The sequence below is a fragment of the Triplophysa dalaica genome, chromosome 11, assembly GCF_015846415.1.
Source record: "Triplophysa dalaica isolate WHDGS20190420 chromosome 11, ASM1584641v1, whole genome shotgun sequence".
NCBI lineage: Eukaryota > Metazoa > Chordata > Actinopteri > Cypriniformes > Nemacheilidae > Triplophysa > Triplophysa dalaica.
In genome coordinates, this window is record NC_079552.1 from 12332858 (window position 1) to 12345429 (window position 12572).

Below are 12572 nucleotides of genomic sequence, written 5' to 3' on the forward strand. Positions count from 1 at the left end.
TGGGAAATATCAAATTTCCGAGAGCACATGAAACTAGATGTTATGCCGCTTTTGTCAGAAAGAGAGATAGGCTAATGCTCCCATGCTGAGATTTCCTTCTGTTTATAAATTTTATTTAATTTTCTTAATTTGTACACATTTTTGAATATTTAATGTTTTAGTTTAGTTTGGGTTTATTTCATTTTTATGAAATGTTAAAAACTTACTTTAAAAGTGGAGTTTCCTGCTATTCTATGTTGTTATTTGGTTTGATTATTTTTGTTTGTCTGTCTATGTGTATGTAAGTCCTTAAATGATCTAATTTCATCTTCAATGATTACAGTTTAATGTTTTATCCAGTATAATATAACATATGAATAGGACATGAAAATGTCATGCATAATAAAAATGAAAAGGAAGTGTCTCCTAACCTGCAGTGGCTCAGGATACACTAAATTGAACTAGACTTCAGAACAAGTTTGTATTGACCATTCAGGAGCTTTGTCTGTTCTGCTTCTCACAGTGAGAGTGTAAACAGGGCAGTATGGGAGTGGATGGTGTTAAGGTAGGTGTGTGAACATTGGACAGGGAAAAAACGTCTGCTTCAGGGGGAAAAGAGGTAAAAGAACAATAGTGCCCTTTGGAACAGCCATGACTCACGGTTTAGGGCTAACTTATATAAGGGAAAGTTCAGAGTCCTATTAAATGACACCTGAGACAGACACAGGAGACTCGCCTCTAACCACCTTCAACGAAGTACTGAATACACATATGGAAGGTAAGAGAATTGTTATAGATTTTTGCTACCTCTCTGTTGAACACTGGGAAACAACAAATATTCCTTAAAATAAAAAAGGTGATGTAAAGCACTAAGGTCATTTGAACCTATTCTTTAAAGAAAAGTTTCTTCATAGTGACTTTCTAGGTCCTTTAGAAAGTAAAAAAGAAATGGTCCTCATAAGAACTTTGACAGTTTTTCTCTCTCGCTTTGATGCATTTTTCAAATAATTCTTAAAATTGCAAAATAGTAAGTAGTGCCTTTCACAAAACAATTCATACAAACAGCACAACATCATGGAATACCTGAAAAAGACTGTCAATTGTTCAAAAAATGATTAGTTCATCTCTCAAAAGGACATTTTTACATCAATGAACATGTCATTGCCATGAAAAAGTCCTTGTGTCATTGTTCTTAACAATACATTCAAAACATTTAGCCATGTTGCCAATATACTGGGGCTTTTTTATTCTTTTGAATGCTTTCGGATGTAAACTGTGGCTTCAGTTTGTAATTACATTTATTGATAATCCACAAGACACACATTCACATTCAAAAGTACAAAACTACAAAAAGTACGTAACTGTATGTGCGACACTAATAGCAAAAGATTGAACAGGATTTACCTTACAATTGTTCTGTTGTCTGTCAACAAACTACTCAAGCTTAAACAAAGTAACTGTGATGCAGAAAAGACAACATTATTTTATAGCACAATGGGAAAAATTAAAACAAAAAAAGAGATAAACATAGGAAAGACCCCTCAGGCAGAACTGTATGCAGCGCTGTATGATGACTCAAACTACCTATTTTCTACTCGCCCTTTGGCTTTGGGATGTCTTACTCTCGCAACGCAGAAGTAAAATGCAACGATTACCGAAATGATCACATGCTTTTGTAAATCATCTTGAAACAGAGCCCTGTGATCTTCAGAGACGAGATCCTTGTGGAAAAACTCTGTATAGTGTGTATGTTTCATGAATGAAGGATCTGAGTTTCTTACACTGAAAGCAACCTGTGAGCATAGTAAATCTAGTCACAGTTTGGATCAATAACCCTGTAAATGTAAGAAAACTGAATATGCCTGACAGATTATGACAACTGGGTTTACCAATTTTGTATTGAATGACTAAAACGATGAACAAATGACTAGATGTTTAGAGGGGTAAGACAATTGCGCAGAGAACTACATATCGCATTTTTGAGCTACACGACATGAGTAACTGATAATGGAGGAAATAACAGACAATTAGACAGACATTAATGTACTGAAGCATTGCAACTTGTTCAAAATAATAATAATACAACTATTTTCTGATGTGCACAAGTGACAAGATGATGTGAAGGTTGAATAACTAGTTTTGAGAATTTCATTTCTGATCTGAGAAATGCGGAAAAACGGGAAGTAAATGGTTCTTTGAGGAACCCCAAACGGTCTTTCTAAGGCATCTTGAAAAGGCATCTTGCAAAAATTCTTGCTTTGTTTTAGATATATATAGAGATAGATAGATAGATAGATAGACTGATTTTATGATTTTGGAAATTTAAATAAACTTAGAAATAAATTCAGGCTGGTGTTTCCATGTGCGTCCATTGAGAGATAATATATCATATCACTCCATTAGAAAAAAAGGAAGAATCATCCCAGTCCCATTGAGAAATGTGTTTCCATAGCAACAGTAGAGGAATGATGGTTAGCCAAACAGACCTAGGGAGGGAGTGGCAATTCTGTGTACGGAAAGAGGTGAACGAGAGTCATAAAATCCCACTGTGTGTTTGTGTATGTTAATGTATAAAAGGAAGTGAGGAACGTTTGATAAGGAGGGAGGGCCAGTGATTCGATGAGATAGCGCAAACTAAGTGGATCATTTGCTACGACCACTGTTTATCTTTAAATTCATTCATGCGTTTTATTTCCTTTCAGATGGGTGAAGTGGCAATAACCCTGGCAGCTTAATCACAACTGCACCTCCTCATCACCATATTCTCCTCCTCCTCTCTGTATCCAATCTCCTTCAGCTCTTCTCTCCAGCCCTCCACCACATCACATGGATAGTCTTTCTCCACAACACACACACAGCCACACACATTCCTTCTTGCTATCTCCCCCTCTCTCTTACACACACACACATGCCCTCCTGCTCGGGGATTTGAAGATGTGACTGAAGCTGCCTTGTAATCAGATGAAAGTGGAATATAATCCCGAAGCTCCCTCCATCTTTTTCACTCTTGGATCGGGGATGTTGAAGGGGAGGACAGAGATGAGTGACATGTAATGGAGTGATTGTGGAAATAAGATCCTGCTGACCGTTTCTCCTTTAATGAGGACCTGCGCTGACGCTGCACCCTCAGGAAACTGGGATGACACCACAGGGCGTTAAAGAGATACTGGGCAGGTAAAGACCAGGGACACAAACGACAAAGATCAAAAGGGATCGTAAGCATCTTCTGTGACTGGGACAAAAGGTAGGCTTTGCTTTTGTAAATACTGATGCCATTTGTCCTGTTGTGTATGTGGATGGGTGTGTGTATGCACAAGGTGGAGATTTTACCTTGGCAGGTATTTTTGGGCTTTGTAGAAAAAAGATGGTAACTTCAAATGAATGAGTTGTTTAATCTATTTCATAATACTCAGTACAGTAGCACATACATTCTATTGTACAGCATGTTATTTCATTTACGATGATAAATGATCAATAAAATTTTATATGTTTGATGTTAATAAGTTCCTCCCCTGGTCCAAAGACATGCATGGTAGGTTGATTGGCATCTCTGGAAAAATTGTCCGTAGGGTGTGAGTGTGTTAGTGAATGAGTGAGTGTGTGTGCCCTGCGATGGGTTGGCACTCCATCCAGGGTGTATCCTGCCTTGATGCCCGATGAATCTTGAGATAGGCGCAGGCTCCCCGTGACCCGAGGTAGTTCGGATAAGCGGTAGAAAATGGATGGATGGATGGATGTTAATAAGTTAACACATTTAAAGTAAAGTTTTCTTACAATGTTTTAGAATTTATAGGGAAAAATAAATAGAAATTGTTCCGTGGCAGTTGCTCAAATAGCTATTTATAATAATACTTTAGTAGATGTTATTTTTTCACCTGTACAAACCTGTTGCATATCTCTGAAAAGTGAAGCAAAATCTGAAATAGTGCAGAAATATAGTCTTTAAACAGACACTTGCAAAAGAACTATCAAATGTCCCAAAATAAATCAATTATATGTCTGTCGTCTCCCAGAATAAAAACATGATTAGACTGTAGACTTGAGAGACAGTAGAGTGAGAGATTAACCCCTCAGAGATTTAGGTAAAAACAACCGTCTAAACAAATAAATCATTGCCAATGCTGGGTTAATTTCCACCCAGCGTTTGGTCAAAAATGATTTAGTCAAACATAAGCCATTTACTAGTTTATTTTAACCCAATGGCTGGGTTTGTACCTTTTGGACACATCACTGGATTGAAAATAATTTCGCATTTTTTGTTTTCCAAACACCTGCTCCACCACCACCATCCCAATATGCAAAGACATGCATAACATAGATTTGCTTATTGGGATGCCACGAATGCAGAAGTAGAGCATTATATTCATTTGTTTAGCGTGTCAGGGCAAATACGAAGAATAAATCGTATAATTCTAGTGCTCATATTCTAAAAATGTATTACTAAACTTCTTAGCCCATATTTAAAAATAGAAACCAGTTTATCCTAAAAATCTATTGCAGTTGATCCAGGTTTCTACCCAAAGCCATGGAGAAAATAGTTTTGTTTTTTATTCTTGCGAGTATTTTTACTTAAATTTGGGAATTTACCAAATGCTTTTATCAAAATGGTCTTTTAAAAAGGAGTATGTGTTAATCCAACCTATAGTTTTATTTAATACAAACATTCAAGGCGATACATTATTGATGCTTCTTGTCCTAATCTTAAACAGATATGCAATGGCAGAGACTGGGCAGCCTGTGATGGAACGGTTCCCACCAGGGGTCACAATTCCCTCAAACCCTGCTGAGTGTGTCGTCTCTGACCCGATTTCTGCTGAGGTCTTCCACCAGCCTGAGGAACAACTAAAGATCTCCAGTGAAATATCATGCTCACCAAAGAACATTAAAGACAGTGACCAGACTGCTGCACTAACCTGCAATACCAACTCTGATCAACAACATACAGGTCACTTCATTGCGGAGACCCATGTGTCTGACGGTGCAGACTTGCAGCTCAAAGACATAATGAGCCATCAGAATAAACAAGAATGTGGAGGATTATTGTCAGTGCACAGGGACCACGTCTTAAATCCTCATAGAGACCTGAAAGAACACAGCCTGTTATCAATACAGAGAAGCCACAGCTTGCAGATATATGAAGACGGCCAAGCTCCTTCTCGCAAATGTGATGCTGGCTCATTTTGTTATCCAATAAAGGAGCAGGGGGCTTGTGCGCAGTCATTCCCATCTTTAGTTTGTAAACAGGCCATGCCACTTCAGCAAAGCAATACGGTTACAACTTCCACCAGAACTGGGAGCAGCAGATCAGGCAGTCCCACTCAGCCATCCCAACAAGCATTTGTACTGACCAGCGCTTCTGCCCAAATACAAGTGCCCAGTGAGGCCATTCCAGAGTCTTCCTGCTCGAAATTTCATGATGCCGTTTGCTGTAATTTACACTTCCATCATGGAGGAGTAGAGGACACGTTTGCAGCATACTGCCACCCACAGCCCATTCCTGCCCCGGCACAGCTGTTGTCACACTTAGTGGGAATGGAAGGGAACCACAGGGCCCAGGTGACATCAGGCAACTTGCTTGCTCTCCCTCGACTCGTCAGCTCTGTCAGCGAGACAGGATTGAATGCTAAGCGACTGTATAACTGTTGCGATCTTGACTGCTCTTGGCCTGGTCCACTGCGTCCCACAGGAGCTCAGATGAGGCAGTGGAAAGATGGAGATACCACAAGGGAAGCAGAGACCATGACCTCACAGAAAGAACTGAGAGATATAGGGGTGCAAGTAGGTCCTGACTCTGAGGAACATCCACAGCACGTGTTCCCAGAAGTATGTCTGCTTGAGGAAAAGGTGAACGGGAGCGACCAAACCGTGCCAAAGAGTAACAAGTCTTCTGTAAGGAATGTGAAATGGGATGCAGAAGGCATGACCTGGGAGGTGTACGGAGCCTCAGTTGATCCCGAGGAACTTGGAACTGCAATTCAGCGACATCTGGAGCTACAGATTAAAGAGACTTTGGGAATAGCAGCAAAGCTCTCGCGCCAGAACACAGCAACATCTCAGCACAGCTCAGCATCAAAGCACGGGAATAAAAGGAGGATATTGAAATCCCTGCGTCGTCCAGGCTGCTGTTCTAGTACCACTACTGCCGTGGACTAAATAACCAACGTGACCTCAAACTGTTTCACAATACTTCTTTGTATTTGCTCTTGGATAAAAGAACTAAATGGCGAAAATTGACGACATACTGTGGGTCTTCCATTCTTTTGAATAAATAGATCATAGAAATAAATGTTCAACTAAATAAATGTATGTAATAAAACTAATCAGTAGAATTAGTTTGTCAAGCTTTAATAAATAGAATGATGATGTGTTTTTATAACAGGTTACCGCTATTCTTGTATTTTAGTCTTCCTTCACCTTTCTAAGATTATTATGACTTACAACAATGTCAGATTGTGTTGATTATTGAATCAGCTTCCAGAACTCTTTTATAGGTATTAGAATAGATTAATAGCGGTGTGACACGACCCGCTGGACAAAACACAGTTGCAAAGGCTGATCAAATTATATGAACATAAAAGATTATGTGAATTATTTAAGTCTATTTTAAAGAGTCACAACAACGGCAATGCACACATGCAGACACATAGTGATATAATTTCCAAACAATTTTCCCTTTAATGAAGAAACTTAGAAAACACTGCAGCACATGCATTTGTCAAAATGTCCGATTGTTTGTCAAAAAAGCTTTCCAAAGCTAATTAAATGTTTCAGAAGCATTCTGTTTTTTGTCTGTGTATTCAACGGTACCAATAAAAGCAATGGGCTACGAGCCTTTAATGTGTGATATTAAAGCAACTATACTAAGCAAAGCTTCCTGTACATTGCTTTGTATAAATTTTATTTTGTGTTCCTTAACAGGTTGTTGTCTTCTATGTTTGTCCTCTTGTCAACTTCATAATAAGCAATACAGTTTTGACTTTAACAACAAGCTATTGTCATTTTCAGAACATATTGACACAGACTGGTCTTAACCGCAATTACAGATCTATGTTGCAAAATAAGAATTTGACTCTTATATCTCTTGTATCTGCAACACATGAAATTTAGGGAATTTTGCGGTCTATGCATGAAGACTCTTTTTAGGGATCTATAATAACTCAGCAATTTATAGTTATATTTTGGTGATGTAAGACCTCTAGTGCTGTGACCAAAGATAAGAACTTCAGTAAGACCACTATGTACATACACGATTAAACATTAAAATAATTGGTATGATCTTGTTAGCGACCCTAGATTGAATTTAAAATAGAAAAACTCTCATTAAATAGCCAAATTTGACCAATCAATCTGTCTACGGGCATAGCCTGTATAAATGCATAAATGTTTCCTTTTTAAATGTTGTTAAAGCAGCTTTTCTGAACCCTTTACTGAGCATCAAACCTCATCACACCTCCCATGTTTAATTCACCTCCAGCAGCACACAACGAGCAGTGCTGCGCCTTACATAACGGATGCATTTATGATGTTTCACACATGATAGCGAGATATCGTGAGATATTTTGTGGACACGGGCATACACGGAGGTAAGTACCCCTTTATGGCTAAATATACTCGTATGTAAATTAATAGATCGTAGATATGAACGGATTGTTGGTTCTTAACCTATTTCATGTAAACGGACACACAAGGATACTATGGACGTGCGAGAAAAGCAAGACATTCGACGTTGCGTATAGATATCACCATTTTTGTAATCTACACAACACGGAATGCAATCGGCAGTTTCGTCAAGTATTTATTTATATGTATTGGGTCGAATAATCGTGTTCTAGAAAACAATATTAAATAATTTATACGGTGACCATTTTTAATTTGGGACAAGACTAGGTGTAAAAATACAATTTTTATACATACATCATAATATAATTAGAAGAAGGAGATTACGAGATGGTTCTCTGGCCGTTCAAGCAGATAAATGATTGTGAATGGATTGTTAATTTCCGGTGACCAAATTGGAGCATGGCCAGATATTTCATGACATTATTTTGCAAAATATATATAGACCCACATGCACACGAATTTTTTACTTTATTTAAACAAGCAACACTAAGTAGACAATCTATAACATTATAAAAAATATATCAAATACTATTAAACCCATCACGAAATTATTTCAGCCTTAGTTTTGGGTGTTATCCAGTAAGGTTTAATGGTGTTCTAACAGTTCACACGTGCCAGATAACAATTTACATTAAAACTAATGCAATTCCCATTACAACCACTAGAATTCTGTGATGGTTTCTTTTGTTATTCCCCACCAAGAATTATAAGGCCAGTATTAAAAGTAAGTTTTTAAATATTCATGAGAGAATATCTTTTAACCATTCGTAAACCATATAATTTTATATACTGGTTGTATGTATCACACAAGTTCCCTAAAAAATCTAGTTTCTTTAAACCCCACAATGTTCTATCATTCCCAGGGTCTTTCAGAATGAACAGGGCTGTAGCCACCTGCTGGATACTTCTCTTGCTTTCAGCGTTCCTGTGCGACCAGGTGATGTCCAAAGGCGGCAGAGGAGGAGCCAGGGGGTCAGCGCGTGGCAGTGCCCGAGGAGGCCGCACATCTCGCAACCGAGGTTCCCCCGCCGTGCGGGTGGCAGGGGCAGCAGCAGCTGGTGCCGTGGTGGCACTGGGAGCTGGCGGATGGTACGCATCAGCCCAACGTCGACCGGATGACAGCTCAGAGAATGGAGAAGACTACTATAACAACAGAACAGGCTGGGAGCTTTACCTTGCTAGGACATCAAATGCAATAGTGCATGACTCCTTTGCCACTAGACTGTATGCTCTGCTTCTGCCAATAAACTTTTTGATGTACTTTGCCCTTTGAGGCATTTTATAAGACTTTTTTGAGACAGCTTAATAAGCTATTATATGTATGTTACTGTGCAACAAACCTACACCATGTTTAATGTGTACTCTGTTGCACAACAAACAGGATAAACAGATAAGAGAGGTTCCAAAACCACTATTTAGTAAGCAAGTATGCATTTGAGAATAGAATAATTAAGAAATAAATAAATTTGAAGAGGTTTGTGTGTATAGTTTGCTTCACCCGAAGCATTAGTATCTATAAAACTGTAGACTAGTTATAGTTTATGCTGGTTACATTATGCACCGGGTTGCAGAAATACTGTGTTTATGTCGTGCTGCTGCACTGTTAATAATGCACCATTTCTGATGAAGATGAATTTAAATATCTGTATGTGAATCCTTGTCTATTTACAAATGAACTATGTTCACATTTAGGCCTACAATAGAATATTTATGAATATCTGTACGTGTACGTCTATTTTGGTGCGAAAATGTTCTATGTTTTTACATTTTTACCTTGGCCATTCTGTTAATCGTTGATCTATTTGTTGCATTTTGTATATCTAGTAAGTAGTTAGTTTCAATAATCCACAAAACAATGTGAATGCAGTATTGAAAAAAATAATTTGTTCTCATATAAACCACTATATAACTTCAATGTGCCAACCTTCACATTACAATATTTTTACTTAAGGAACAAAGAACATTTGAGACAAATAAAAAAAATTATATATACTTTATTCTGTACTGGGACAGTAGAAATTCAATTGTTTTAGCTAGTTTGCGTTGGTATTTGATTGTTTAATGTATCTACCAGTCTGAGATGCAATTGTATGAATCCTAATAAAATGAAACCAGGCTCTATTAATCAGTATATTTTATTGTATTTTTGAATTCCAGTTAACTTAAAAATACATTCAATGCCCCTATTATAATAATAATTCTACACTAGGAAATCATTGTGCACCATCTTTTAATTTAAACATTAAAAGTAATAAGTGCTTCCCCTCGAGCTTCAAACATACAAGATGACAGTGTTACTGCAATCCCATAAACAAACCAGTTTTAACAGCAAAGACACTTAGCATGTTTTATTAGTCAAGCAACACTTTTCCAAGTTCTCCTTTCCGAAATGCTCTGATGAAATCATAGGCTGCGGCAGCGTAGTCTGGAACTTTGACGGTAATGTTGCCTGAAGGTTCAAGGAATTGAAAATAATTGAGCATAATTTGAGTGAACTATCACTTTCTTATTCAAGCACAATAAATGTGTCTTGACAGTATCAACTCACCAACCCCAGTGATGGCCGTCATACGCTTGGTCTTGCCGAGTTTCACAGCTATACATTTCAGCACATGCTGAATATCATCACAAGGCCCTTCAAGATCGTACTTCTCAACGTAACTATGAGATAATTGTCACAAGTGTTATTGTTTACTCTATTTGGTAAAATTCTGGATATTTACAAGGGAATAAATATTTTTTGAGGGCTCATACTACATTAAGAAGTATAACCACAAGAATTACCCAAATCTGTCCTGTCTGTTCAGTGAAAACAGCAGATAGTCTGCAATGATATCCTCACCAACTAAATGGTCCAAGATTGTACCTGATAAAAAATGGGACACCTGTATGACCTTGACAACAACCGCTGCAAATACATTATATAAAAAGATGCATCTTCTGTTTTAAAACTGTTGACTTACCACATAAACCAAGTTTCATTCCAGTCTCTATGCTCTCTATTTTAGGTGGTAGAACTCCTGGCGTGTCCAGTAGGTGAATTACGGGTCGATCACAGACCTAATAAAATAAGGTTTAATTTAATGACAAAGGTAGCCACATTAATATAATTCAAAAAATAAAAATGAGTAAAGCAACCTGAATTTTAGTCAAGATAGCTTTTGTGATTCCTGGTTCACCTCCAACTTTTGAAGCTTTGCCTTTCATCAATGAAAATTTTGAATTAAGGCCCATTGTTTGATTGTTAATTTGTTACAGCAGGTTTGTGTTTGCCAATACCTTTTTTCAAGTATGTTCTTCTTATGGCATTAATTAACGATGACTTTCCTACGTTTGGCACACCAATGACCATCAAGCAGTAACTTCTGTCCTACACAAAGATGAACAGAAACAGCTTTATAGGAACATGCAAGCAGCACGTACATTTATTCAAGTAATTTTTCCAAAACTCACATCTTCTCTGTGATAACGTGGTCCGCTTTCTATCAACTTCGTCACATAAGGAACAACCTGGGAACATTGCACATAACAGTGACTAGTAGAGCATCTGTACATCAATAGGATAACATACAGTATTTTCCAGTCAAGCTTTATAAATATCTGATGTATTGTCTCACGTTTTTCACATTCTCGTCTCTTTGTTTTAAACAGTCTGTAAACAAAACGTTCTTTACACCTTCCCTCTCCAGTCGTTTCAGAATACTCTGGTGGAATTAAAACAAGTCTGTTAAATGTGGTTTGTTATATTTACACATGATCTGAGTTCTTTTGGTACTGTGCTGATGATGAACAATAATGATACATGCAATTGACACCTGTTTTTTTGTTGTGTCTGCCAGGTCCATTTTGTTCAGAATGAGCAGGTTTGGCCGGACATCAAGGTTCTCTTGAAATAAAGGATTTCTTCCAGAAAACGGTATGTTGGACAATCAAAGAAGTTTGCTTGAATTCTTGTAAACATTTAGGTTTATTTATTTAAGGTACGTTTTCTGCCATTAAAAGGATATTCTGGCATCATGAACTTCTATAATGCAGTCAACCTTCCGCAGGTATTCTCTCATTTGCTTGAGGCCTAATAAGAGCAGATACGTATATTTATATATATATGTATACATTTATTTATCTAGGAACTCGCATATACTTTATATAGGAATTTAAACAGAACAATATGAAATACAATGCTTTACATGCACGTAAACTAAGAACTGTGACAGATTTCTTGTCTCACTACTGCAAATTGACCTCAGTTTGATGTTTTATTATGCTGTCACACGCACCTTTAGCCATATGGCCAGGGAACCAGTTTGCCACCTCTCGCTCACCAAAGTCAAACACTCTCCTAAACGAGGCCGCATTGAACAAACACTGATGAATCCTCATTGTGGCTGCTCGGTCACTTTATTCGTAACTGTAATCACTATATTTGTAAAATCAAACAGCTGCAAAACCAAAACATTTTAAGAGATTTGAAACACTAGCACGCCATGCTTCTTTGGTAATGTTGTTGTATAAATTAAGCCGTTTAGCGCCGCCTGCTGGATCGGAAGAAGAACACAACATTACACTGCTAGCATACTGACAAGTACAAAGGGAACAAAAATACCTGTGTGGTATGTGGGTTTCGTCGTCCATACTGTGACTCGTAGTTTGGCAATATTTATTTTAAGAAATGTTAAATGAAGGCTGTGTGTTATAAAAATTGCATTACTAAACAGACTAACTTCTTCTATAGACTAGAAATAGCGCCCTCTTCAGTCAGATTAAAGACGACCGATACATGAAGAGTTTGACAAATATGATAATGATTTTTATTATGTTATCATATTTTTATTGTGTGTTATTTAGCTGTAGTGTTTGCGTTACTATGGCTAAAATCAAAACAAAACAACTGCAGCTTGATATATTTGAATTGGAATGCACAATTTCTTTCCGGAAATGCAAGCTGGCCTTTGGCTCAAAGCCAGGAGCCACTT

The 12572-nt window shown here is 37.6% G+C and overlaps 3 protein-coding genes across 4 annotated transcripts; 2 read left to right on the top strand and 1 right to left on the bottom strand.

Moving 5' to 3' along the window:
* The first annotated feature begins 605 nt into the window (after positions 1 to 605).
* On the top strand, positions 606 to 6808 carry si:dkey-191g9.7 (GRIN2-like protein). Its single transcript, XM_056760443.1, has 3 exons — positions 606 to 757; positions 2682 to 3223; positions 4689 to 6808. Exon 3 carries the CDS (start codon positions 4696 to 4698, stop codon positions 6130 to 6132), a length of 1437 nt encoding a protein of 478 aa, XP_056616421.1. The 5' UTR covers positions 606 to 757; positions 2682 to 3223; positions 4689 to 4695; the 3' UTR covers positions 6133 to 6808.
* A 1665-nt stretch (positions 6809 to 8473) lies between these two features.
* Positions 8474 to 8872, top strand: sprn (shadow of prion protein). The gene has a single exon (XM_056761197.1). It carries the CDS (start codon positions 8474 to 8476, stop codon positions 8870 to 8872), a length of 399 nt encoding a protein of 132 aa, XP_056617175.1.
* Positions 8873 to 9716: 844 nt separating this feature from the next.
* On the bottom strand, positions 9717 to 12299 carry mtg1 (mitochondrial ribosome-associated GTPase 1). Of its 2 annotated transcripts, XM_056760445.1 has the most exons (12): positions 12203 to 12299; positions 11877 to 12038; positions 11604 to 11671; positions 11415 to 11516; positions 11217 to 11303; positions 11053 to 11109; positions 10879 to 10969; positions 10738 to 10799; positions 10563 to 10659; positions 10384 to 10465; positions 10148 to 10260; positions 9717 to 10048 (listed from the first exon to the last, which is right to left on the bottom strand). In XM_056760445.1, exons 2-12 carry the CDS (start codon positions 11977 to 11979, stop codon positions 9951 to 9953), a joined length of 960 nt encoding a protein of 319 aa, XP_056616423.1. In that variant the 5' UTR covers positions 11980 to 12038; positions 12203 to 12299; the 3' UTR covers positions 9717 to 9950. The 2 variants fall into 2 exon arrangements, with proteins under 2 accessions (XP_056616423.1, XP_056616422.1); XM_056760444.1 differs by lacking the exon at positions 12203 to 12299 and having other exon boundaries at positions 11877 to 12119.
* Between the last annotated feature and the right edge of the window lie 273 nt (positions 12300 to 12572).

Coding starts and splice junctions, on each gene's coding strand:
- si:dkey-191g9.7 (XM_056760443.1), top strand. CDS start 4,696: ATGGCAGAGACTGGGCAGCCTGTGATGGAACGGTTCCCACCAGGGGTC.
- sprn (XM_056761197.1), top strand. CDS start 8,474: ATGAACAGGGCTGTAGCCACCTGCTGGATACTTCTCTTGCTTTCAGCG.
- mtg1 (XM_056760445.1), bottom strand. CDS start 11,979: ATGAGGATTCATCAGTGTTTGTTCAATGCGGCCTCGTTTAGGAGAGTG. Junction 11,517..11,603: donor AAGTTCATGATGCCAGAATA/TCCTTTTAATGG, acceptor TTGTCCAACATA/CCGTTTTCTGGAAGAAATCC. Junction 10,049..10,147: donor GACGGCCATCACTGGGGTTG/GTGAGTTGATAC, acceptor TTGAACCTTCAG/GCAACATTACCGTCAAAGTT.